This window comes from Salarias fasciatus, chromosome 3, assembly GCF_902148845.1.
Source record: "Salarias fasciatus chromosome 3, fSalaFa1.1, whole genome shotgun sequence".
In the NCBI taxonomy this organism is placed as follows: Eukaryota; Metazoa; Chordata; class Actinopteri; order Blenniiformes; family Blenniidae; genus Salarias; species Salarias fasciatus.
The window spans coordinates 21,980,543-22,008,492 of NC_043747.1; the positions used below are offsets into that span (position 1 = coordinate 21,980,543).

The 27,950-nt window shown below is 48.0% G+C and overlaps 2 protein-coding genes across 2 annotated transcripts in view; both read right to left on the bottom strand.

Annotated features, from left to right (window-relative positions):
• The window catches only part of pacs1 (phosphofurin acidic cluster sorting protein 1), a 38,505-nt gene extending 23,204 nt beyond the window's left edge, over positions 1–15,301 (bottom strand). The window contains exon 1 of the mRNA XM_030118897.1: positions 14,858–15,301. Within this exon, the coding sequence (XP_029974757.1) occupies positions 14,858–15,012 (155 nt within the window). The 5' untranslated portion in view covers positions 15,013–15,301. The remainder of the gene's footprint in view (positions 1–14,857) is intronic.
• A 3,072-nt stretch (positions 15,302–18,373) lies between these two features.
• sf3b2 (splicing factor 3b, subunit 2) lies at positions 18,374–27,736 on the bottom strand. Its single transcript, XM_030087991.1, has 22 exons — positions 27,607–27,736; positions 27,214–27,260; positions 26,816–26,866; positions 24,744–24,962; positions 24,560–24,610; positions 24,336–24,420; positions 23,693–23,787; positions 23,145–23,256; positions 22,934–23,025; positions 22,616–22,837; positions 22,407–22,529; positions 22,252–22,332; positions 21,405–21,632; positions 21,174–21,323; positions 20,981–21,070; positions 20,335–20,442; positions 20,092–20,199; positions 19,875–20,017; positions 19,280–19,381; positions 19,028–19,127; positions 18,754–18,945; positions 18,374–18,661 (listed from the first exon to the last, which is right to left on the bottom strand). Exons 1-22 carry the CDS (start codon positions 27,734–27,736, stop codon positions 18,590–18,592), a joined length of 2,601 nt encoding a protein of 866 aa, XP_029943851.1. The 3' UTR covers positions 18,374–18,589.
• Between the last annotated feature and the right edge of the window lie 214 nt (positions 27,737–27,950).

The window sequence follows — 27,950 nt, forward strand, 5'->3', positions numbered from 1 at the left end:
AAAGAGACGTTTGGTTTTTTTCCGGCAGGGTCTTCAGTTCAGGGCGATTACAAGTGGAATGGAGCCGACGCGACTAAAAGGAGCCATAACTGCGTCCACCTCCACTTGACATTGTGTGTTTACGTGCACATCTGAACAGATCTAATCAATCAGCTTTGAAGCCTGCATGAGAAACAGGGGAGGCGTGCCGCCGCCGTGCTTTACAACCTCTTATGAATGGGTTTTTCTTTCTTTTTTTTTTTAATGTCTGGGATTTACGGTTTCACCGTTTCTTATCTTTCCCAGTAGCTCAAGCTGTCCACCACTGTCCGCCAACAGAGAGAGAGGGACCGTGTCCCCCCCCCCGCCTCTCATCTCCTGCCCTCCATTCAGAAATCTTTCCATTCCCCCTCTGGCGCTCTGCGATTCTCCGTCCTCTCCATCTGTCTCTTCTGATAGCGGCTCTGTTCGCCCTGCTCCTCCCTCCACTCGTGTTTTTACTCACCCCTCCTCTGCGAGATCTGTGCAACCGGCCAGCTCCTCCATCCTTTTCTTTTTTTTAAATGGCATTTCCCCCTTTAATTTGATCTTTGTCTCTTTCTTTCGCCCAAAACTCGATTTGCATCGATTCCGTCGTCCTTCCTTGCATCCGAGCCGTCCTCTTCTCTGACTTTTGATGCTTTCCAAATAATTTTGCCACTAAAAATACCAGCAATAATTGCATGAATCTTGATTTTTACCAAAAAAAAAACCCTGCTCTTTTTGTTGTTGTTTACGGTAGCTGCTTCGGCGGACTCTAAACGGAATAAATAAGACTTCAAAGTCGTCTCCAGCGTCAGACGTTCCGCTGTGCGCGTCATTATCAGATGAGGAAGACGGGGTTCGGCAGCAGAAGACGTATCCTTCTTATCTCCACATCCTTAATTGACAGGCTGAGATTACCCGGAGCATGACGAATCACACCCGCGGCCTCGTTTGAAGAAATGATCGCACTTTAATTGGATGTAGGCGAACGGAGGGTTCCGGCCTCTCGGCTGAAATGACCCCGCGCTGAGTCCAGAAGAATCTGTAGTGAACAGAACACGGCTGGTGCACGCCGATTCTTCTTAATCCATCCACAGGTGGACGCACGCGAGATCGCTCTCGAAATATTCATCATCTTTAAACGTTTTCATGCTCACTGGTTAATAAATACATCAAACCCAACTGAAGGGAGACAACGGTGGAATCTGAAAGGTCGAGACGTGAGACGCCGCCGAACATCTGTGCAACGAGCACGCAGGATCAGAAACGCACGTCTGACCTCTGCGAGAGAGAACAAGCTGGTTCACACTCTCACACACACACTCCCGCTCTCCACCGAGCTCGGCCTGCATCTGCTCATCGTGCACTCATCTCATCGACCACGCGTGTGCATGCGAGCGCATCGCTCTGCCGCCGCACGTGTGTGTCGGTGAAGAGAGTGTGTGAACGTGTTTGTCAAAACCGACCTCTCTGTATGTGTGTGTGTGTGTGTGTGTGTGTGTGTGTGGGAGAAAGAGTCGCAGCAACAGAGTGGGCGTGTGCAAGTTGGCATAAGTAGGTTACAGGTTATACGTAACATTTCTGTGTGTGTGTGTGTGTGTGTGTGTGTGTGTCACACTGTGCTACATGCACCACTGAGTGTGCAGTATGCGACTTTCCCATACAGCTATATGCGTCTCTTGGTGTGTTTTCCAGCGCTCTGACTCATATTTAATGTGAAAGCAGAACAGAAGCCATTCTTCCATGACAGCAGAAAGTGTGTGTGTGTGTGTGTGTGTGTGTGTGTGTGTGTGTGTGGACCTTTTGACAGTCCTGTCATGGCTCTTCGACGAGAGCTTTTAGTGCGTGTGATTACGTGTAGGTGGGCGGGCATCTCTCTCTCTCTCTCTCTCTTTTTCCCATGGATGTTGTTAAAGTGAGCTATCTGGCGTGCGTATCGGTACGTGGGCGGCTGCCGCCTCGTTTAGGGAGGCTGCGAGGTTTTGACAGTGCGGCGTGCGAGCGGCAGCGAGTGAGCTTCACACGCTGGCTATTAATCAAATCCCTGGAGTGGACTGAAATTTTGGAAGGGACGCGGGGATCGCTGAGGGACGTAAACAACACCGGCACGCCAGCAGCTCGGCTTTTTCCCCCCGACATGACACGAATGAACCAAAAGAAAAACAGAGATGAAAAGGGGGGGGGGAAAAAATGGAGGCCTGATAAAGAAACACATTGTTTTGACATGTATTGATCTTTAGTGTCATTCTTTACACTTTACAACAGTTTATAGCGATCTGCACACCATCACATAAAAACCAGCTCGCCAATCACAGCCACAACACACACGCACACTTATTACACTGAGCAGAATGTTATGTAACCCTTTAGACAAATGGCTCGCAGAAATACATAAGCAGAATGTGTGTTTTTCTCGTCTTTTCCCAGCAGTAGTGACAGATAGCACCCTATGGCCTCCGTTCAATCTGTGAAGCAAGCAGAGCGTCACAAACGGGAAGAGGCGCTGACCTGATGGTGTCTCCGGGAGGCGTTGCGTTTGTGGCCACAGAGCACAAGTCCGGCATTTACTGGCTTCAGGACACTTTTAAGTGCACAATTCAATCCTTTATTTTATATTTATCTATATAACCACCTGAGGAACGTTGCGTGACACGATGGTACAAATCAACTCATGGATCTCACCTGAATGGAAGAATGAACGACAGAACAATCGAACCGAAAGACTGAAATATCTATGGAACAAATAAACAAGCAATAGAACAAACTAATGACGGAATGAGCAATAAAACTAATAGAATGAACAAATGAACTGTAGAGGAAGCACATTAACAGACAGTAGAACGAACAACTAACAGCAAATCACCAATGGGGCTTTTTCTGCAAACAATAAAAAGATGAGGGAACGAAACACATGACTGGCCGCTGAAAGCGAGGATAGAACGAACCAATGGTGGAACCAGTGAAGGATGGAATATATAGAACAAACGATAGGAAGCAACTGAAGGATGAACCAGACAATAGGACACACTAACAACAGAACAAACACACTATTGATACAATGGATGAAAGACAAAGCCTCCTTTGTTTCATCCGATTCACTGAAATGGATTAAAATAGTTTCAGAAACGCTCAACAACGCCTACATACAGGTTAATAAGTCATAAAGCCAGTCTTCATAAAAACAGCAATGCACTTTGCAGGAGCCAGCAACAAAGAAAAACATCACTTCTATACAAAACTGCACAAAATCAGCAATTAAGGATTCAGTGTCATAATTAGATCTTTCATCCAGACACTGGTGTGAGCTCTGCTTGTGTTTGGCTTTTTTTTTTTCCCCCAACTCCCTTCATTACATCAATTTATGCTTTGGCCGGGCAAAAGACACACATTAGCTCGCAGACGCTTCGAGCCAAAACGGTGCTTAAAATAAGTGACGGTTCCAGGCATCGCTGTCGGAAAGGCCACGAGGACGACGAGGGCGGAACGACAAGGCGGCGGCGCTGGTGCTGGAGCTGTGACGGCAGGTGGACGCACGCCGGTTCAGATAGTTTGCGATTGGGTACAGCGAGAGCGGACTGCCCCAGAAACAATGGCAGCAGAGGTGAAAACGCAGATCTGTGACGGCTTCTGGGGGAGGTAAGACGTAACGGTTACGGTGGGCGGAACGGCGGATCAGAGGAGGTGAGGAACAGACAAGACTGGGACAGCAGCCCAGATAAAAGAGAGAAGAGACTCAGCTGCTCGCAGGCAACCAGGCAGGAGAGGGATAAAGGAGAGACTGATGGAGAGGTGAAAGGACGAGGAGCCACCAGGGGGAGGAACGAAATGAGAAGGAGAGAGAGAGAGAGAGCGAGAGAGGCAGAGCTAATTCCTCCATCAGCTCACGTCTCGCTGCCGTTTCTCCTCCTCTTGGCCCAGCTGCTCTTTTTCTCATTCACCAAGTCACCCCGGCTTTGATGTTGCCCTTCACCGATAAAGCCTGGCCTGCCTTCCTGCTTTTTGTTCTTCCCATCAGCCCCCTCCACTCCTCCACTCCCCCGCCCACCCCCCCACCCTTATTCTCACCTTCATCCCACTCGAGCATATTTCCTCTCCTCCGCAGCCTAATCCCGCTCTTCCCGGCTTGCGTTCTCCTCCCCCCTCCTCTCCTCCCGGTTCTCATCAACCTCTTCTCGTCAGCCTCCGTCCGTCTTGCTCGACGAGCCGTGCAATGATACACAGATCTCCTTCCTTTTTTCTTCCGACCTGACATTGACGATGAGCGGCCATACTCCTTCGTTTGAAGGGAAATCACCTTTGATTCAACACGATCGGATCAGTACGGAACATTTCACTGGATTTGTGCACTATTTCGAAAGATAAGTACCAACATTTAGCTGTTGCTAATAAAGAGTACCAATACGAGACTTAAGATCTTTTGAGGAGTTCAATCATTCCATCCCATCATTCCTTTGACATGCTGGATGTAAACTTTGGGTTCGCTGTTCGGCAGGTAGGAAAGGTCGGCCCTGGCATGAGAAAGCGAACGCGCCGTGGCGTTTGGTTCCCGTACGGATTCAAGCTGCAGTGACGCAAGTTTGTGCAAAAATCCCCAGAACAGCTGCTGCTTATCAGGCGACAGCCGAGCTTTGCGAAGTCCCTCAATGAAAGAGAGAGAGCCTGAAATGAGAGAAAGCGTGCAGAAGTGTGGAGCCAGGCGACTGTCACCCTTCACTTCATCATTCCTCCGCCAGCGCCCCGGAGACGCCTGATCCCGTCTTCCCTCTTTCCCCGTTTCTTTCTTCCTGTTGCTGAGCCTTCTAGTCTGGAGTGAAGAGTCCTCCTGCTGACATGAGCCGACACTTAGCCTGGAGCAACAACACCCTGCCAGGACACACACACACGCGCACACACACACACACACTGCTAAGAGCTATTGGATGTAGGCTGCAAGACGATTTGCTCTCTGCGGAGCGCGGCGCCGAGACACAGCGGAGCGGCGTTTAATGGCGAGGTCAGCGCGGACATTGATTGAGGCCAAACGCTTCAATGAAAATCACACCGCCGAGCGTGTCGCTGGCCGTGAAAACGCAGAATGAAGGCACCCGTCAATCGATGCGGCGTGACGAGCGCCGTCGAGACGGTGCTTGAGGGCGACGATCGGCGTGAAAACGCACCGAGGTGCCGAGGTACGGAGAAGCGCTCATGGCCGTCCTTCGTACAAACATGCGAGGTGACGAATAGGCGACGCGATCCCCTCCACGAAGAGCAGCGGCGGGTTCAGGTAGCTGTTTATTCAATGTGACGCCGTGCAGAACGGGCGCAGCAACACATCGCATGCGCCCGATGATGGAAGTGGTCTCCTCGCCGTGACAGTGAAACATATACCGAGTGCCCGCGCTGATGAGACACAATGAGGCGAGGAAAACAGAGCGATCCGGAGACGCCGCTGAAGACCCCATCGACTTTGTTTTGCTTATTTTCTGTTGGGAGTGTTTTTATTGCTTCGCCCTGCTGCCGTCTGTCACTTGAAACGCTGTCTGCCTCAAGGAAATGTTTTATATGGTTGTGCAAACACAAACTTGTCGATGTCCTTTGGGAACCCACCAAACTTTCCTCCAGAGGGACACTCTCTCCCATCAACACATTTCGACTGGGTGAATGGAAGGAACAGGTCGGTGGAGGGGTTTGCACGCTTTCCCCTCGCTCCAGCGCTCCAGCTCCTTCATTCGGCCTCTCGCTTCCTGCATCTCCTCCCGTCTTGCTCTACTTCCCGCGGCCACAGGCAAGGACACACCGAGGCATGTGAGCTCCGAACGAGGGTAACCTTTTCCATACAAACACACACTTGTGGAGACTCGTGCAGCCGTGATAATCTGTCAAAGTTCATCGCTTGTTTGCCACAAAGTTAGAAAGCGAAAATCTACCCGACACATTCTAAATGTTGCCTTACCACATGTACAGACAGCCGAATAGTCTCTTTGTTGTCTGACAGTTAGACAGAAGCGCAGACCCACACACACACACACACCCAGTCAATGTAATTGACCCTTCGTTAAAGCGATTACAGATTAATGAGCAGAGCCCCCGCCTAATCCAGTTTAGAGGAGGAGGCGATGCCATCGCGGCTCGATGTCTGCTGCGACCGCTCGACGCTGGATTGGAAACTGGCCGATCATATCAGATCAGGTTGACCAATCGGAGCCACTCGAGCCTCAGTGCAGCGCCCATGGTGGGCTGGAAGTGGGACAGGGTAGCCGAGGGCGATGGACTGGCGACAAGACACTGGGACAGAAACAAAGAAATTGACTGCAAACTGGTCAAAACCAGAAATCTCTGATACCGTTTTATTAGGTTTAGAGTTGTGGGATGCTGCAGCCAATCCCAGCTAACAGGGAGCCAGATGACCAGTCCAGTCTCAGAGAGACTAGCGGCTCATCGGTTGACTTCAAATGCACGTAGAGAACTTGATCCCAAAAGAAGAACATGTAAATTCTGCTCAGAAAAGTCATGGAAATTCATGCTGTGAGGCGAGAGAGGTTTAGTATCGATTAACCTATTGCATCGAGGCTTTACTACTAATGACTTGTGGAATGAATAAGTTTCCGTTTTCATTGCACATTTACACGACAACGGCGCTCGGTGTCACTGAAAAGCCAACTTCTTGAAATTGCTCAGGTTCCGTTGCTGTGGAAACAGTCTAAAACAGGTGGAAATGCTGCTGTTGTACACCACAGCCGTAGTAAATAGAGATTGTATTGTCGTTTGCGTGTAAACAGACATTGTTTTGAAAACATTATGTAAATGGAGCAACTTTGCCGAAAGGACGATGTAGAAACGATACACTTTCACTTGTAACGTCACGTAAACAGGGCCTTTTTAGAGCAACGTGGCCTTCATGTGCCTTTTTATCAAACTTAAAAGGTATAATGGATGATTTTCTCGAAAAAGTCACAGCCAAACGTCCGTTACTCGCTTTTTGAAAAACGCGCATGCGCCAGACCATCCTACCTGCTCTACTGCTCCTACAAGCGCGCTTGAAGGCGTGACACAAGCATTTCTTCAGCGTGATTGACATGTCGGAGGACCAATAGTCGAGACCCGCATCACGCAATTCATTGGCTAAAACATTGTCCATTATACAGCTAGCAGCTGTCGGCAGCTAGCCGACAAGACAGGCTAGCCGAACTCTCTCACCAATGCATGTTTTAGCATTCTCGGAGGAGAAACCTCATATAAGCATGAGGAGGACATTCGAGCTCTTCAATGAATGATCCGCAAGCCAAAAATCAAACCACAACTTATTATTTTAGACGTATCTGTGGACAATGCAAATGAGCTAAAAAAAAAAAAAAAAAAAAAAAAAAACATGGCTAATTTTTTAGTTCAGAGTTAGAGCTTTATAATCATGTACATAATTTACTTTATAATATAATCCAAGTGTTGCACAAGAAGAACAAACTTCTGAAAGAAAAAAAAAGCAATCAAAAGCACGTGAGTCACATCAGCACAAAGTTGCAGAAGCGTCAATAAATTACCGCCAGCAACTCTAACAGGGACACTGTGTCAAGGTCAACCTGCGTTAAGTGCATTACAAGCTTGCGTTATCACCCAGGGGAGTCGGTGTGTAACCCGAGCAGGAGGGGATTACAGACGCATGCACGCAGTGTTTGCATGCGCGTCTCGCACAGCGGCTGCACCGATGCAGACGAAAGTTTGGTTTCACAGGCCGCCTGTTTGCCGAGAGTCTTTTCATGTGGGCTTGTGCGACTGCTCAAAACGTTCCTGACAGCGTCTCCTCCCGAGATCCTCTGGAGACGTGCAGAATGTAAACACGCCGCGGTCTGCAGCCAGTGGAGATTTATTCCCAACTACCCTGCGCTTTACTTCTCCATCCTATCTTTCAGGTTCAGGTTTCAACGGGACAGAAAAAAGGTAACATCAAATGGAAAGTGCAGCTTTTTTTGGGCGATATGATTAACGTGCGAGGGCACCTTTATTCAGCCTGGTTTATGTTCAGCGGACGCCCCGTCTTTTTATGTAACTGGACGCTTCTGTGTCCTTGTTCGGGACGCATTAGCTAAAAGCAAAAGCTTATGTCAGTGACAATGTGTGTGAAGAGGTGCCACCACACCTTAGAAATGGAAATCTGTTGAGGTGTGTGTGTGTGCGAATGTCGTCTACCAGATGGGGGTCTGGGACTCCACAGCCAAAACACACTGAAACATTACAATACCGCAACAAAGAAGGCCTCCTGAGACCACAGCGGCGGCGCAGGGCGACCCACCGCAACCTTTGCAGCGCTGCAGAGGAAACAAACTGCTTTCTTTTGCTCTCAGACCCTTTTGTCAAGAGAAACCAGCCGCCGAACGATTTCTGTCTCATGAGCAACGCACAATCGCTTTCAAAGTTGCTTAGCCACACAAAGACTAATTCCGTATCATTTGCACTGCGATCCTGCCAGATCTGAGAAGAATAACTGCTTGTATTTGTATAAAAAAAAATTTGCAAATTAAACATCAGATATTTCACTTTTGTATAAACAGGTTGCGTCAAAGCTCCCGGTTTGTCTTGAAGTGGGTTTACAGTGTCTGACAGTGTTTAGTTAGCAGAGTTTACCCACCAGCAGCTTGTCAAATACTGATGTGTAGCTGCTGCAGGTGAGTGAAAACAAGCCAGACGGGGTCGTCTGCGGGAAAACAGAGTCCCGACGACGTGCAGCGGTGAGGATCTGCCAAATGTTAACAGAGCAAATCGGTTAAACGCCAGCGGCTCGTGTTTCCCTTCCATTAGAGGAGGTTTCAGGGGACGGGGGCTATTTTTAACAGGGAGCAGAGTTTTTGTTTTCTAATTTCTGAGACGTGAGCGCGACGCTCCCCCTGTGCTTTCCTGCAAAATCAACTTAACTTAAGTTTGAATATGAAACAAAAGTCCAATAAAAGCACAATTACTTCCCAAAAGAAGTTGGATAAGGACACGATTTGTTATTAAAACGATCTTTTCCCCGCTTCAGAGGTGCGTCTGCATTTGAGCTTGCAGACTATTTACGGTTAATTTTCTGTGGTTCTGAAATTCTCCACGGGCCAATAATTAGTCAGCTGCACTTCTGTGACTAAATCACTGCTGTCATATTGCATTTGATTATCATAAATAAGAAGATAGGGACACAGTTCACTGCAGTTGAATCAGGCTTAAATGACGAAAGAATAATCCAATCGCGTTCAGTGTAATTTGGAGCCAAGAGAAAGAGCACTGTTATTTGGGGAAAAAAAAAGTTAATTCTTTATATTAATTCCATATAAATATCACATGCTCACCTAATATAGTGCAGTCATACTACAAATGCTGCAAATTCAATGTGAAGCAAGAGGTTTGGAAGCGAGAAACCAAAGCAGATCCTCTTCTTCTTCTGACTCATTTTCAAGCCTCTGCAGATTTTATTCTTAGGAAAGGTCCATCAAGGAGTCTTTACGCCACTGTTGGGAGTTTTGAGTGGGTTAGCAGCTTTTTAAAGCTGGGTGAGAAGGTTTCGCTGCAGTTTTTTTTTTTTTTTTTAAAGCCGTCAAGCTGCTGAGAAAAGCATTTTAGTGGTTAACCAAATATTTAACCGGTTCGCCGGTCCCGCTGAAATAATATTGTTCTGAATAACACCAGGGTAAACACAGAGCAGAGTCTTCGCAAAGCCACTGGATAAACAGATCACTCGAGTCAATAATGGTCATGTGTGCCACCATGTCCCATCTCTCCCCGGGGCCGGAGGCTGGAATGGTAAATAACCATGGAAAGTTGGGTGAGGATGAGGAGGAGGAGGAGGAGGTTTACACTCCCTTCATCCCCAGCAGGCCAGGCCAAGCCGCAGGGGAAACTTCAGACCTCTCGGCCACTCGGCTGTGCGGAGCAGCGAGCGGCGCTGGCGCTCGCAGCGAAGCCAGAGGCGCCTCAACGAACACCGGCCGACTCGTCTCTACTGGCGCTCTCCCCGCTCCTTTTCCGTCGGCACGCCGTGTTGGGGAGGCGGGCTGACACCCGAGGAACGGCGTGTGACGTCCCGCCATTGTGTCGCGGGGCAATTACAGCAAACGCGTCTTACAAACGCACGATGTATAATTCAGAGCATCCTGTGTTTCCTCACGCCAACAGTATTCATTACCAGACCGGTGGATCCATTTTTAATGCAATGACCCTGGCATTTTCACTTATTTATGGGCTTATTTTTAGTGTGGGGCGTTTAAGGCCCGGAGCTGATTCTCTTTCGAGAAACAGCGAAGAGCTCAAAAGGTAGAAGTTGCTTAAATTGAAACATCGCTAACGTTTTAAAAGCGGCGCGTTACGGCGAGTCTCCAGGGTTCTCGAAAATTTAGACCTCTTGTGCTCGCTCACCGCTTATTTAACAGGGTCGAGCCTCACGACGGAGCACCGGTTTCCTGCCATTTGACACCCGCCTCATGGAGAACGTCAACAGAAGGATATCGGTTCAGCCTAATTGTACATTCAGAGCAGCTGGAGAGGATCCCAGTAGGCCGCTCGACTGGTGACGACAAGAGACGTCTGGGTTTCCTCAGGATCATCTGAGATCGTTTGGTTCGGTTGGAAGATGATCAAAGTGTGAAGATTATCAAAAGAGAATCTTTTAAATTGAAATGTCGGACATTATCTTCTATAGTTGGGTTTTTTTGCCTCGAAAATGTGCTTATGGTATTTACTTATTGGTACAATTTGAATAAAATTGAACAAGTCAACGACATTCCTTTCCCCTCAGCCAAGGTTTTTCAAGGTACCCGATCAGCCCGATTTATCGAAACACTTTTGAATTCACCAGATGCGTCAAAGTTGCAGCAGGACTCTCAATTCCTGCCCCTGTTTTCGACTTCTTAATACAATTCAAATGCAAATGCGAGCCTGGACTGGTAAAAATATCACTGCGGTAATCCCACGGGGGCTTTTAGATCCAGCACGGCGCATTAGAGGAAGCAATGAAAGCCGTGTCACATAATATACTGGACATAACAAGAGCGGTCAATATGCCTTTTGTTTATATTGTTTGGACAAACACGAGAACGTCTGAGTGAATTAGAGAAGCATTAACACAGTGTAAGAGGAGTAAACTACATTTTTTGCACATTGAATTAGCTTTATTCTGTGCGGTCTGCTTGTAATTTTCAAATAATCTTACTTGGCGGCTGAATGAGCGACCTCGTACAGGCGCATTAACTAAAGAGAGGGGTCGGCGAGCGTCACTGGAATGTGCCGCCGGTTTAACCTCTCTGCCCAGAGGAAGCAGCGAAACGGCGGCGAGCGAAAGTGAAGCAGCCATCTATGGTCCTGAGTCATGAGACGGAGGCCTTTCCTCAGTGATGGACGGGGGAAGAGCTCAGCGACGGGGCCATTCCTGGAATACCTGACGGGGAGAGCGGCTGCGCGAGGAGCCGGAATCCAAACCATTTGTGGCGTGAACGCCGACGGGCTCCATCCACATTCCAGCCGGCGCGCAGCGAGGCGCACCTGAGAGCTGCAGCTTCCCCGATGCATGAGGGGACGGCTGTGTGAGATTAGCATATATATTGGAGGTTAGCGCTGTAGCCCTACGGCTGTGCTTCAGGTACAACCCAACGTCAGAGAGATGGTGGATAATCCGAATGTCTGATGTAGCTGCAGCAACGCCGCTGCTTGGTGGCAGCATTTTTGGAATCGTTTACGGCCGAAGCGGCGGACGTTACCAGGATAGATATTATTGAGGTATGAAAAGCTGTCCATGTCACACAGCACTCGGGGCGCCAAGCCAAGCAGAAGAACAGTTGGACTCATCAGCGAGACGATCAGGGTTTGCTCGCTCGCCCCGAGGTGAGGGACGAGAGCCGAGGAACCTTTCCGCCTGATGTGTGCGCCGATGACGCTGCAAAACCCTAAAGAGACGCTGGAGAGAGGAACTCGACGACAACTGCTCCCGCTCCGCCAGGGCTGGTCCGGGGCCAGGGGAGTGATTTATTCCTCTGGAGTAAAGAATGAGGGGGTCAGGAGGGCTGAACGCAGGAGTGACCTCAGATTCTCTCGCGCCGTGTTGACGGATACCAGGAAGGGACGGGCGGAGCTGGACTTCCAGATGACTCTGCTCTCGTGCCCTTCGGGACAAACATTCGGGGGGGGGGGGGGGGTTGTGGTCGGTCACAGTTGAGAACCGACGCAAGATTTGACTCACTTCTGCTCAAATAAGCGATATCCTGCCTCGCTGTGAGAAGTTTCCTGCCGCCGCCACCCCCCCCGCCGAACATGACCAAAAATACCACGAGACCCACAATCCCGGAATCTGTATATTTAGCCTTTTTTCCCAGGTTCCTCTTCGAGTGGAGATTTGTAGGAAGCAGCTGAATGTGCGTTTTGTGCCTGTGAGGACCAGTTTAACCCCCGGCGCTGCGTAAACAACACACTAAGCGGCGTTTTGGGCAGACAGGAAGAGGTTAGTGCAACGACACCTCGACTGGGGAGGGGAGGGAGGGGAGGGCTGGTGCTGCACACTGCAGCAACAAAGATTAAGCAACAAGAATGTCAACACGAGGGGAAATAAGCCACGCTCCGCTCGCCGTCAGCAGGACTGATTCAGAGTCCGTCGCCGTTGCAGGTTCTCCTCAGTTGGGATTAGCAGCCAGAGACAGAAATCCTATTTCAGCGAAGACGACAGGCTCACTTTCTTCTGCTCTGGTCTCCCGGTCATATCCTGTTTTATTTCATGGGCTTTCTGAGTTTAATGGCGCCATGTTGCTGCAACTGCAGAGAAATCGAAGACATTTATGGACCGTGACGGCTGCAGAGAAAAACAAAAAAAGCTCCAACCAAAAGGAAAAAAAAACAATCACTGCAATCACAATTAGAGCACCATGCAGAAACGAAAACTCTTCCGTCATCAAAGCCTTACTACATACAAAGATGTTTTGGAGTCTGGTATGATTGATTTTTTTTCTCTGAAACTCGCTACCAAGAAATGTGAAAAATGCTGAAAGAAGTGGAAGTCCTATTTAGAGCCGAAGTGACACATAAATGTTCCTCCCTTTAACCAATTTGACCTTAAAAATTAGTAAACAACAGGAAACATCCCCTTCTATAAATAGATAAAATCAGAGAAACGGGTCTGAACTGCCTGTCGGACCTGCAACAACAATCCTGGACAAAATGATTCATATTTATTGATGCAGCAGTTTAACTCAGAATCATTCAGCCTTGGTTCTGTAAAGCTGTTTCCACACTGACTCACTGTTCCCATGTAAAGGTGAAAGACGGCACTTTAATTCTGACTAAATAATTCCGATCTAAAAAACATAATGTAACCGTGACCGGAGTGAAGGTCGATCGCTTCGTTTACGTCATCAGAGCATCGCTACAGGGAGCCTGAGAAGAGCAGCAGACTCTTCCACGGAGTGATTAGATCATGGCGCCGGGTTGTGAAGACACGGGAAGGAGCTGCCGCTGATCTCTGGGCAGCAGAGATCAGCTGCCGCTGATCTCTGGGCAGCAGGACATTGGTGACTTGACCTCTGATTCCCAGTGATTGCCTCGGTGAAGATGTTAATCATAAGCTGAGCATCAGAGGAGGTGGTGCGGGTTACTCAGCGTGAAATCACTCAAATGCCAATAACAAAAAAAAAAACTTACATCATTCATCTGTATGTGAGAATAAAGGTGAAGTGAACCGATGTTTTTGAACCGAACTCTAGATTCACGACTGTATCTCTGACTCAGAAGAGCACATAAAGACACAGAATTCCCCCAAACGCTGAGAGGCAGACCCCGGAGCTTTGCTTCCAGCCCTGCAAAGCCCCGAAGCATTCCAGTAAGCAGCATTAAAATGTCAGCATGCGAGCCGTGTGTGATGATGACTGTGGCGCTTTTAACCGGCAATGACCGCTTCAAGTAACCAAACATCTGGGCTGTTTGGGATGGATGCACTTCAGACTCACTGAAATGAACGTGTGTGTTGTGTTACTGTAAACCAACTCCAGTTATTCAGCTGCAAAATTTTAATCAAGCCGTCACTTGAATAGCTCGCCTTCTCTGTTATTTTAGCAGTTTGACACCGGCGCTGTTAGTCACACACCTCTGGGAGCAGCGGGGACACTCCCACCTCCGCCACCTGAGCCACAACGAGCGGCGCTTTGAGACTCCGACAGATCCAGCAGTACGACGGGAAGCTCAACGGCACAAGGTCACAGCGGCGCCGGCGTGAAGACGGAGTTCAGCCGTCCTCTCGCTGTACGAACCAAGACGATCGGCGATTCCGCCGGCCTTCTACTGGCTGTCTCTAACGTAAAGCGCTGCCTGTCTACCTGTGATCCCTCTGACATGGAGGCACCTGTTCGCTGAGGAATCTAACCAACACCAGCATCAGACCTGACGTGTGACTCAACCCAGAGAGAGCATCTGGCCTCTGTCAGCGCCGTGACACACACACACACACTCCGTTTACCGGCGAGGTCTGTCAGCCACACGCAGGACGAGCCTCCGTCAGCGTCTCCGCTCGGGGATGAGGTGGATAAAGTGTCTGGCCTCCTGCGTGACCTTGCTGCATCGCACTCCTGAAGGTAACTCAACTTCCATCAACAGCCGCGACGATCGAAGAGAAGCACCCCCCCCCCCCCCCCCCCCCACTGCACTTCAGCTGCATTATAGATGGACACACACTGCTTTGTGTACAGCCCATCTTTTGTGTCTGCATTGATCAGGAAGGGGGGGTAGGGGAGGAGGGGGGGCAGCTCCATCACCCGGGATCAGCTCTGTCTATTTACCCCAACAGGACTGGAGACGAGGGGAGACCCACCTTCATCTCACACTGCAGCACACGGGTGTAAACAACACACACACACACTGAGTCGGTGTCCGGTCCTACCTGGGCACGCAGCTGGGCGACGAGCGGTCCACCTCCCAGGTGGCGTACAGGTTCATGTGGACCGGCCGGTTGGAGGTGATGCTGACCGGCTTGGAGGGCTGCATGTGCGGCGAGGGGACGCCCCCGGTCCGCGGGAGCCCTCCGCGCTCCGACATCCCGGCGGCGGGGGGCTGTGGCGACGGAGCTCAGCCGGGGAGAGGAGCCTTGTTCGCGGCGGCGGCCGTGTGTCGCTCGCGCTGCCGGGGCTTCCGCGGCGCGGCGCGGGCGGGGAGAGAGAGCCGATCCGAGCGGGGCTAATCACCGCCCGCCGCCGGGGGGAACATGGCAACGCGGCGCGGCAGACAGGCGGCTGGAGCCCCCGGTGCCCGAGTCCGACCGGGTCCGTGAGAGAGGCGGGTCGAGCAGCGCGGTGGAGGCGGCGGACTGACTGCACGAGCTGCTGGTGTCCGGGCAGGAAGCGGAAATCTGTGACGGAGCGCGCGAGGAGAGAGAGAGAGAGGGAGAGAGAGAGAGAGAGAGAGAGAGAGAGAGAGAGAGAGAGAGAGAGAGAGAGAGAGAGAGAGAGAGAGAGAGAGAGAGAGAGAGAGAGAGAGAGGGAGAGAGAGAGAGAGAGAGAGAGACAGAGAGAGAGAGAGAGAGAGAGGAGGGGGCAGATAAAGAAAGCGCGAGAGAAAGAGCAGGATGGGGGAGGTTCTCCTATTTGCACTGATATTGTAAAATATCTTTAGTACCTAAAACATTTTTTTTTCAAATGTAATTTTTAATATCAATATTGTTGTATTTCATATCATATTAGTGTATATATATATATTTTATTTCATATCATATTAGTGTATATATATTTTATTTCATATCATATTAGTGTATACATATTTTTTCAACATTTTTTATTAACATCTTGAGATTACAAAGGCACAACAAACATCAGAACCGAGAACATTTCCCATTCCAAGTCAAACCTCAAATAACAAAGACATCAGGCAAACTGAAAGTGAAAGTGTCCGGATGTTTCAGTCCATGCTCGTCCGTATAAACACATATAGTCCAGAAAAGGATGCCAAGTCTCTAAGAATTTAAATGAATTGTCTTTCATCCAAAAGCTTATCGTTTCAAGAGGATATTATATAATTAACAGTTATTGTTTTGTGAAATACAATTTAATAAAACAGGAGTACTTTTATCCCAGTGGGAAACCCTCAATAAAGATTCATTCTTTTGATAAAATTCTGTTTTACTGATATGAAATATATGCTGGAAGTATGTTTATGGATGAAAGAAACATTTTTCTTCACCCCAATAATTATGACTGTATTACTTTTTTTTTTTTGGTTTTGCTAATTTTGCTGAACATTTTAATGCTTTGAAATCCAGTAATGTGCAGACATCCCTTGTTTATTATACATTTCATATCAGCTCCATGTGCATGAAGCTCAGACTGACTTCATATTTTGACGGCGCTGGAGATGATCGCTCCACCAGATGATTCCGATCAATAACACAGATGGTAACCACATCATCCTTCCTCCAAGTGTATTGATTACATTGACTGTAGATAAGCCTATAAGCCCATATTTACCCAACAGCCACTGCTTCTGCCATCACTCTGTGTTCACTGGACAGGGAGCAAAACAATACGCATTGTGCAGAAATACTGGGGGGAAATTTGTGAATTGTTCTATTTTGGGCCTGCGTTGCAATCTGCCCGGAGCCTCAGGTGTTGCTGAAATGATTCACATTAGTCATGCACTCACACACACATGAAACACACACACCTTCTTCCAGCTGTTACAAAGGAGAGAATATACGAGGGTGTGAAACCGGTTCCAGTTTGTGAATTCGGCTTGCTTTCATTTCACGGGAGTATTGTGTTCAGTGGAGTGTCAGGCATGTGGAAGCTTAAAAAAAAAAAAAAAAAGGTTGTCTGTTTTAAAATAATGAAGCAAAACAAGCTGAAACACAAAGACATTTTAATTCCGCGGCAGCTGGAGGTGTCTCTCAGGGTTTGGCTGCCCGTCGTGAAGCAGGTGCTGCGTTCGCGCCCTCGGGTGACGGAGGCCGGGCTCCGGAGGTGGATGGTGGATGTGAATCATCAGGTGAGCTCACTCACGGTAACGTCAGCGTCAGGCCCCGGCGTTTCTCCACGGAGCGGATTATCACAGCTGGGATCAGGGTTTACATGACAGCCGGAGGGCAGGGAACCGATGAACTGATACGGGCCCGTATTAGACTAATTGTTTTACAGGATCAGGCCACACGTTGGAAATATGACGACGAGAAAGGAACACAGTGGGTGGAAATGGTACGATGATTTACAGTGTGACGCATCCTGCCGCCCTCACCACCTGCTGCAGGTCCTTCACCACCGAGACACAGACACGAATAAGAAGAGAAAGAGTGTTGTAATGAAAGAAAGTCAAAGATTTCAACACTTTCCTTCAAAGAAAACAGAAAGTGCCACTTGTTTAATTAGCCGGTTAAACGACTTAACCTTGCGGCGACCCCTCCCCTGCTCTCTTTAACAGGCTGCTCACACCAGCAGCTCATGCCATTGATAAAGAGATTAGAGTCGGGCAGATTAAAAACATGGTCACGGGATAATCCCGGGTTACTGTTTACGCGGCGCCCCAAATCTGCCGAGTCATCAAATGGCGCCGCTCAGGCACCAGATCTGGCATCAGCACCAATTAAGTCTCCACCCTTTCTTACGCAATCCGGCAGGTAAATGAGTGAATTCTGTGTCAACATGGAAGGATCCCACAGTCAGGCTTTTTTGTTGGAAGAAGCAAGGAGTGAAATCAGTTCAAAGAGAAAGTCGTGTTCTGTGACTCGTGGCGTTAAAAACACTCCATTTGCTCAGTGTGTGTGTGTGTGTGTGTGTGTGTGTGTGTGTGTGTGTGTGTGTGTCTGGGGTGAGGCAGTGCACCACTGACCGAGTCAGCATGTTGCTGCTGCAGTTATTTAGGTCACTGTGCCTCCATGACAATCAGGTGACTGTCACTCCCAGAGCTCGCTGGCGCCCTCCAGCGGCAGCAACCGGGACTGCAGCGGCGAATGTGGCGCTCGCCGCCGCGCGGCTCTGAGAACTAATGACTCATGATTTAAAGACCCCAGAGACCCCCGCGCATATGGCGCTGCCGCCCGCTGACATTTGAATTCATCACCGTTGCCGTAGCAACCGGCGAGGCGCAGATATGGGCGTTAAAAGTGTGCCGCTGAGCGCTTAAAACGTTCTACAGAAACCACTCTGGAATGGAAAATGTCGTTTCACACGGAGTGATGAATTTAGAAGCACGTCTGAGCCTGAACTGTTCCCCTTCTCCAAGAACGCTGCAGGAAATCGCCAAAAAGTGGCTCAACGCCTTTAGGCTGATAGTTTCCCTATAAAGAGGAGAACGTGTGGGATTCAAACCGGCACATTTCTGCAAACTCCAAAACGGGATGTTTTGTACACGTCTGCCAGAAAGGACATGCAAGAGGCACGGACTCGGTGGTATGAAGTAAAAAAACCTCAACAAGTCTGGATTTCAGGCATTACGTCATTTATTTACAAAAAGAAAACAGGAGACAAAATAGGAAAAAAGAAAACCTAAAAAGTCGATTCTCATGTGAGACACACTGCATGAGAGGTGCGAGGACAACATGTATTCTTTTTTTTTAAAAAAAGGAGTATGACATGAATGCAGTAAAGCAGCTGTCTGATCTGCCTCCACTGAAACAAACTTTCGCGCGGCTCTAAAACTTGAATTCTTTGTATTTCTTGGCGCCGCCTCGCGTGTCCTGCGGCTGGGCCTTCCTCTTCTTTTGCTGTTCGGGTGACGAGGGAAAAAGAAAAACGGAGGGATTAGCGTCCAAACGTGACCAGAGAGGGTGAACGGATGTGTGTGAGCGGCCGGTACCTTCTGCTTGGCGGCGTGCTCGGCCACCATGTCGCTGAAGTCCTCCTTCTCCACCTGGGCCTGCTGCTCCCTCACGTGCTCCTCGTACTTCTGCGTCATGGCCATGGGGTCCAGCTCCAGCTCCTCGGGGGCCAGCGCCACCTCCACGCCCTGCGAGTCCTGGCTGCTGCCCGTCTTGCGGCTCACCATGGCCTGGAAACGGCGAGGTGGTGAGCAACGACTCGAATCCACAAAAAGAAAACAGCTTTTTATCTCATCCGGGCCGGTCTCTCACCCCGGACATGTCGTAGATGTGCGTGGAGGCCATCATGGCGGCTCCGACCGGGCCGGTCCGCCTCTCCGGGAGAACGGTGAACAGCTGTGGCGTCTCGTTTCTGTGGAAACAGAAAAAAACGTTGATCTTAACCAGCCTGATGACTCGAGAAAAGATATACAGACACCTCCACTCATCCTCAGTATCAAGACATTTTGCTCACAACCCGACAGTCATTCCATCAAGCTATCTCTACCATTCCCGCTCACTCACCCGTCCATGGCCTCCTCGATCTTCTTCTTCCTCAGCTCGATCAGCTCGGGGGTCTCCATGCCGGCGGGGACCGAGGAGAAGCCTCCCGGAGTGATCAGCCCGCTGAAACACACAAAGCCAGCATCAGTACTCCGCCTGGTACAGAACAGGCCTCACTGCTTCATCTCCAGTGAAAAACATCTCGGTGTTCTCCGTGTTTTTGCTTTGATTTGTTCCAACTTCGTCACATTTTTTTCTCTTTACTTTTGACAAGTTTCAACTAACTTCAAAAAATCTGAATATTTAAAACATCTACAAACCACATCCATCCATCCTTTAGTGGTACACACATATATTTGGAGATATTCTATTCAGTGATGTTGTGAATGTGGCATTTAAAGGGTTGAAATTTAAATAAGACGATGTTATAAATCTTGATGCTCTTTGAAAAGAATCCTCTCGGATATTTTTATATCTGCTTTTGGACGATGAAAACACGAACTAATAATAAAATCAGACGGCTTGTTTTCTATTTTGGAGGAACTGGTGATGTAAGAATCTTTTAAAGCTGGAGAGCTGGGTTCATCTGGGGTCGTTTCTCGATCGTGTTCTCAACCTGTCTGCTGGCGTGAACAGTCCGGTCTCGTCCGGCTTCTCCTCGTCGCTCTCCTCCTCCTCCTCTTCCTCCGACGACTCCTCGTCCGAGGGCTCCAGCTCGCCCCACGGCGTGTGGTCCACCTCCTCCTCCTCCGCTTTGGCCTGCGGACACACCGCGGCTTTAGACTCTGGCGTGTAAAAGTCTCGGTGCGTGCGAAACGTGGCGGCGCCCTCACCTGGAAGTCGGCGGAGTTGGTCCCGAAGACGTCGCCGTAGAGCGGCTTGCCCATCTCGTCCACTGGCGGCTTCCCCCAGCCTCCGGCGTGGTAGCCAAACGTACAGTTCTGAGGAAGGACGACACGCACGTGATCTCTGAAAGGTTCAATTCCCTCCTCCGACTCCTTATGAAAGTGTTGTATTTTACAGCTTGAAATTCTGTCAGGATTTTAGGAGCTTTTTTAACTGCAGTGCGTACGTACATCTGGGATGGGGGAGTTCAGCCCGGGGATCTTGAGGTTGGGGTAGGACGGAGGGGGGCCGTACCGCTGCATGGCGATCAGCCAGGGAGGAGGCACCTTATGGGCGTTCTGGGAGGGAGAAAGAAAGAGAGAGAGAGAGAGAGAGAGAGAGGAGGAGCGACAAGCTCAGTGTACAAAAAAAAAAAACAATCGAGCCTCGTGAGAGCTAAAAATACAGCCAGAGCTGGTTTCGTCCTGTCAGCTGCTGCTACAGGAGTGTCATTATTGTCACCTCACTGTTGTGTTCCTGTCACGTCTCGCCTAAAAGGAGATCTACCGTCACACTTCAAATACCGAAGAGCGTGAAGATTAACAGGGAAGGTGACAAAAAAAACAACAACAAAAAAAAAAACACATTCAACGTCGAGCCAATGTGATGTTTTCTTCACCTCACATCACATTATTTACACCCAACGGTGGACCCGAAGGTAGGAGAGCATCTAAAAAACTAGAACAGCACTGAAATTCTGCTGCAAAATATTCAAACTTGAAAAATTGTTTCAAGCTTTTGAGAAAATTCCTTGGTTTAAAAAAAAAAAGAAAATACCTTCCTGACTACTCAAATCTCCAATAATCATACCAGTAACTGAGATTTATAGGAACTTACGGGTCCGACTGGCATCCCCAGAGCAATACGCAGCTCATCAGACAGATCTCCTGGCTTCTTCTCTTTCAGACGAGTTTCAAACTCTTTTCCCTGCAAAACAAGCAAATTGTTTGACGTGTTTTTACCCACAGAGCTGACCGCAGCTGAGCATAATGATTTAAATTAAACTTTAGAGACAGAAAGGGGCTCGTACCTCGTAGTAAAGGTCTCCGTGGATGGTGAGTTTGGGTTTAATCTGCCACTTGAAGAAAGCGTCGTGGAGCTTCTGGTAGTCGATGTCGATCTTTCCCATCTTGGGACGAACCTTCTCCCTCATTTTGGTTTTCATGGTTTTGGCGTCTTCCTGTAAACGGACAACGAAACACCATGAGCTCGCCGTGAATTTTCTCTAAAAGCCTCACAAAGACAGACGGTGTGCTCCCACCTTCTCCTGCAGGGCCTCCCTCATCTCCTGGATCCCGGTGCGCCTGATGAACTCCGGCAGCTCGAACGGCGGCTTCTCGATGCCCCTCTTGCCCTGCAGGTACTTCCTCTTGAAGCACCAGTGGCGGGGCACCGGCACCGTGTTCCTGGTGGCCTTCAGGTGGACCAGCAGCTTCGGCTCCTGAGCCGTCACGTCGTGCATCTCCACCACGTCTGGACGGGCTACGAGCTGGAGCGAGACAGGGAAATATGGTTTAGAAAAAAAAAAAAAACCTTTTCCCGTCTGGAACACAGCTAAAAAGACGAATAACTTCCTATCAGCCCCGATTAATGCTTGATTTGATTACTTATCATGAAGCTGTTGTAGCAAGACGATAAGAATTTGAATCTTTGCAACAATGATTCTCAATCATTCTCAACAATGAATGATTGAATCAATCAATCAATTCTAACACAAAAACCATCTTTATGGTGTTCCTCAGGGCTCCATTCTGGATCCACTGTTTTTTTTGAGCCGGGCTTTTCTGCCAGAAGTAAAAACGTTGCTGCCACTCTCTAAGAAAACCTGAACTTCTAGAGTCAAAAGATTAGCTGAGAAAAACTGCAGTTTACCCTAAAATTGATGAATCAGCTGCAACTTATCTAAAACATCAATAAGATGAAAAGGCTAGTCTGTAGACTAAATGTAAGAATTTTAAAATGAAGCTAACAGAATGCTTTTGGAATCATTATGTATCATTCTAAAAAGAGATATTGCTTCAACTGTTTCATGGAGTCTTTTAAAGGAAACGTCTGTTGCTACTGAAGCGTTTCACATTGAATTAAGCAAATGAGGAACCTTCTTTCACCTGTTTGAGTTCAGCCACGGTCAGCCTGTTCATCCTCCTCAGCTTCTTCTTGGACAGTTTGGGCTGATCCGGTCTGGTCTCCTGCGGACGGAGAGAAACACGTGAGCAGGCATTCCTTCTGCTGCCTCTTCCCAGCAGCCTTCAGGGATTCGCACCTCGTCGCTGTCGTCACTGTCCTTCCTCTCCTCCTCAAAGCCTTTCTTCCGCAGCACGGTTGTCTCCAGCTTCTCGGCCTTCTCCGGCTCCTTCTCTTTCTCCTTCTTCACGTCGTCAGTCAACTATAAAGAAAAAGTATTTGATGATTGTACTGTATGAGAGAAAAAGAAAAGCAAAAAGTTTTCTTCAATTTTGCTGCTGACTTCACCTTAAAAGCCTCGAAAATCCTCTTGAAGAAGATGAAGTTGGGGTCGTAAATCTCCGGCTCCTCTGTGACGTACTCGATCTCCACCTCCGGCTCCTTCTCTTTCTCTTTCTCCTTCTCCTTCTTGCCGCCGCCCTCCTTCTGCTGCTGCTCCGCCTGCTCCTTCTTCTCCTGCGCTCGCTTCTTCTTGCTCTTCTTCTTGCGGTTCCTGCGCTTTTTGTTTTTCTGAGGAACAAAAAAAAAAAAATAGAGATGTGAGGATTCTAAATGCCACAGAAACCTAAACAAGGCGGATACGTGACGCTACGTCCCGAAACTCACGTCTTTTTTCGACGCCTGACCGTCGTCGTCCTCATTTTCTGACATGACCGATGAGTTCATGTCCGGGTCAGCGCCTTCGTCGTCTTCCTCTTCTGAAAACAGGAAAGCTCGTGGTAACATACCACTGGTCTTCCATCTGAACACTTAGCTGTATGATGATGGTACTTTTTTTTTCTAAACGAGCGTCCACTCTATAATCTTAAACACAAACCTGCAGCAGGATCAGTGAGCTGCTCCTGTCTGATCTCCTTCAGCTGCAGGATCTTCTCCAGAGCCTGAGGGATCTTCGGCCCAGTGATGCTCATCTCCTCAGTCTGCCATAACTTCAAAAAAAAAAAAAAAATCAGGACACAGATGCAGTAGCTGAGTGGTTCCAGTACAGTAAACGGGGAAAGTTCCTCCCTGTTGGATGTTTGGAGAGTTTCCATGTATTCTGGCAGCTACTTGTGCTCTATCTGAACCTGTCACCCAATCTGGGTCACAGTGATGCTTTTCTCTGCAGGTCTGTCTAATCAACGCTCACATATACCTGCTCTAACTCCTTCTGGGATTCATCCCAGATCCTCACATGACAGAATCGTGTCATTCTTGCCACCCTGCACACTCCAGATGCCGCCCTCCCCCCTTGATTGTTTCACCTTTCCTATTTAAATTGGCTGGATCTGCCACATCGCCTCTGTCTGCTGGGATGCACGTCGGCAAAGTGGGAATTACTCCAGTCCGTCACTGTAAAATAGCTTCAGAGAAAAGTCAACTTACATCTCTGTTGTCTTCTCCTGGGGGAGGGGGCACCCTCTGTTTCTGGGTGGGCAACATGGTGACACCGGGGGGCAGCGGCCCACGGGGATCCAGACCTGCAACGACAGACCAGGTCAGAGTCTGAGAGAAACCTTCAAGAGAGAGCTGAGGGTGCCGAAGTCGTCAAGAGGAAGGAGGACGAGTGTGTCGAGTTGACAGGAGTTTATTACAGCACCGAGACTGACAGCTGTCATACAGAGATTCTAACCTCCAGGTTTGCTGCCATTTCCTTCATTTTAACCCCAACACATCAGGGCAACACAACTCCACGCCCCCCCTTACATACCCCCCAAACTGAGAACACTAAACAACTACAAAGTGATGCGAAACAACCAAAAACAGCTGTTCTGAAAATGCTGCGTGCTCGACAGCCCCAAATGATGTCGCCTAAAACACTACAGCTCTGCACTTTACGTTTTGACTTGAAAATGTACTAAACTGGGCCTCATGTTAGACTGTTGAGAAACGATGAGGATGGAGCTGCAATTCCAGAGGAGAGGAGGAAGACGAGTGAGGAAGGGAAGGCATAGAGGAGATCGGTGTGAGGAAAGAGGATGCGGCAATCCTAACAGGGAACTGACAACAGAAGCAGGTTGAGACTGACCTCTTATCAAGGTGGCAGTGGGCAGCGATCTGGGCTGCATCTTCGCCATCTCCTGCTGACGCTCCTGCTCGAGCAGCACGGCGGCCTGGTTACATGTGAAGAGACCGAAAAATGAAATATGTGACATACAAAAAAGCACAAACAAACTTTTTGCTTTTTCAATATTAGGCTTACAGCCATAAATAAGTTATTACCAACATAAAAAAGATGAAACATGCTCTCACCCTTTTCTGTTGCTCCAGAAGATCCTGCTCATCCATGACGTGGGAATCGCCCTGTGAAAGAGCAACAAGCAATAAACACACTACACAACAAAATGAAGCTTTACAGCTGTTTTCTAATAAAGCCATTAACTCAGAATCTGTGGAGCGAAAGCTGCTGCATCTAACAGAAACTCGTCTTTCCCACCTGGCTGGCCCTCTCCTCCTGCTGTAACACCATGGCCGCTCTCTGCTGGACCATCTTCAGCTGGTCCTCCTGCGACAGGCCGGGAGGGGGCTCCATGCCCATGTGGATGCCGGGCGGAGGCGGCGGCCCGCCGGCCATCATGCTCATAGCCGGGAGCATCCCCATCCCGGGCGGCATGGGAGGCATGGGCATCGGCGGCATAGGAGGAATGACGCCCATCTGAGGAGGAGCAAAAACACAAGAAAATGAGAAATACTGAGAGATCGAGGTCCTTTTCGAAAACACCGCACTGCTTAGAGAAACAGACCGTTCAACACTTTCAGCTGCAGTCTGACTGTTCCAGAGTTTAATCATGTGACTCAAAGAAATAAGGTTAGGGATGACAGAGATCTAAGAATAGAATAACCACTTCATAAAAGATTGAATCTATATCACACTCAACTAAATACTCAAATTGCAAAATGGGAAAACAAGCTACAAGTAAGAATAACCGATGAACACTATTGGAATCATTGCTTTATTCTACTTATCACTAAAAACTACATATATTGATAGATATACGATGACAGATTCTCTCTATCCTCCATGTATTTTGTTTTCTGAGCAGCATTAAGTACATTTGCAAAACTTCGAGACTGTTTATGATCCATGCTACAAATAGGGCCTGGGATCGTGATGTCATCACTTGGAGTCGCGGCCATATTGGCCGCTCTCCCCCGTTGTTTACATGGACCGCGAACGCACTGTGTACGGACGTGCTGTCATCGCTCGTGCGGACACATTCGCTATTTTTTTTCAATCTACAATTCCAACCCTGCCCAGACGTTGTTATGTTGTCGGTTGTGATAGCAGAACACACGATCGGCAGGGTAAAAAGATCCACAATGGACTTTGTGTTTATCATTTTCCTGCTTGGAAGCGCTATCAAGGAGAACGAGTTTCTGCACTGACTAAATCTCGCCGTCTCGCTTGGATCGCGGATGTAAGATGACCAAACTTAACCTTTCATTGCATTCTAATGTTTGACTTATATGCGCGGAGGTAAAGATTCCTGTCTTCACAAAATTCCGCTGTCAGCTGGATGCAAGAGATGTGGAGAGCACCAGAAAAATTGCCCACCTCCTCATTCACGTCGAAAGGGTAATCGTAACCATCCGCAACAAATACACTATGTTATCTGTGAAAACAACAATTCACATGGTTTTGCCCTGCAAGGATGAGGATCTGACTTTCCTTGATAAACTGTATGTTGCGCGCTGACAAGCACGAGCCCAAGCTGCTGAAATGAATGCCTGTTAAGAGGAGCTATGAATGTCTGTGGTATCCTTACCCACTATTTTTTAAATAAACACACTGAAATGTATTTCAGTTGTTTGGGGTTTTTTTTGTGTGCGTTTATTGATATGAAGTGTCTCGTAACACATGCAGCCTGCAGTCATAAATATATTCTGTCAAAATGAACAAAATGACCGGCAGTGCAAACAAAACATTTAAACATAATGTTAAGAGGAGAAAATAAAGTTAATAATACAGAATAGTTTTTCAAAACTACATAAAAGGGTGTGTGTAAAAAATTGCAAAATGTTTGACATGAAAAAAATGTGCATATTAGGACAATGTTATTTGTAAAAAAAATACTCAAAATGAACATAAATAACAGTAGTGCAAACAGACAAATAGAATAAAAGGAGGATATATAAATATAAAAGCAGAAAAATTCTAAATGTATCCTATAAACTCAGCTAACGACACAACCGAAGAAAATACAGTAAGTTGATAACCGTTCAAACCGTTAATAACTGCGATTTTTTTCAAGATAACGACTCCTGGCTTCCTTATTAAGCGTAAGTTGATGTATATCCTTTATATATCCACCCTTTTCGGCATTTCAGCAGTTTTTCTTGCTTTCTGCAGCTCCAATCATACGTCTTCCCCTGCTCGTGCCTGGGTTTGTTATGTGTTTGTTTACACTCGTGAGCGGCCAACATGTCCGCCACTCCCCACAATGCAAAGCGTGATCCCAAGCCCTATAGAAAAATTGGATTTAACTTTAAAATCCAGACAGCATTTACCTGGGAGGCCATTAATTTCTCATCAATAGGTTTGCTGAGGGGAATTCCGGTCTGCAAAGACAAGCATGAACAAACAATAATCAGTTTGAATTCTGAAAAGTTCAACAAGCGCACACACAAAACTCCTGTGAAATCACTTTGATTAAATGCATTTTAAATCCACTGTAAAAGACTGGGAACTGCCTCATCTGAATGTTGCTAGAGAAATACATTTATCTTGCCAATATGCAGAAAGAAAACAAAAGGTGTACATGTTAATAGAGTATGTATCTTAAAAATAAAAGTATAAGTCTGTCTTCTACCTGCAGATTAACACAGAACAATAAAGATAACCAACAACTGAACATTTCCGTCGATTTAGATAAAACCAAAACCACAATATGAGAAGAAATATTTACCTGGATCATGTAGTCCCTGAGTCTTTCGATCAGTTCCTCCCTGGGGCCTGGAGAAAAGAGGAAAAAGCTGAATGAAAAACGTGATCAAACCATATCCGATTCCATTCACAGGGGGATCCATCCATCACAAAGTTAGCTAATCTGCTAACTTCGGCGCAGAGAGGGATTACATTAACGCAGGAAATAACCCGCACATGTGGTGTCGGGATTAATTCAGCAACAAATTAATTTCTATAAGGTAACAACTTTGCTTTATGGGTGGACTGATTATATTTAAAACAAAGTAAACATGTTGCGGGCCGAGCTTCACGCTGCTAGCCCCAGGTAGCTTCTAGCTAGCGGCTAGCAGCTAAGCACGGCCGTCTGTTCCTCCTTTTCACCGTCTCCTCTCACCCATATTCGGCGCTCCCATCTCCGCCAGCTTGGCTTGAAGCTCCAGGTTGCTCCATTTGTTCAGACCGGCGATAGACCTGCTTAAATTGACCGGTGGCGTGTCCGTGCCCGGCGGTCCTTCCGCTGCCATGTTGGGTTTCTCTCAATGGAAGGTAGAGGCGGCAGAAGCGGTGCATGACGGGAACAATAGGCGCGCGTTGCCTTCTGGGATATCTTGTCCACGGAGAACAGTTAATTTTGACCTCTAGATGTCAGTGCGGCACTTTGAAGTACATAAATCTTTCACAGAGAACATTATCTATATTAATATAAATTAGATTAAACATTATTGTTTATCAGAAACA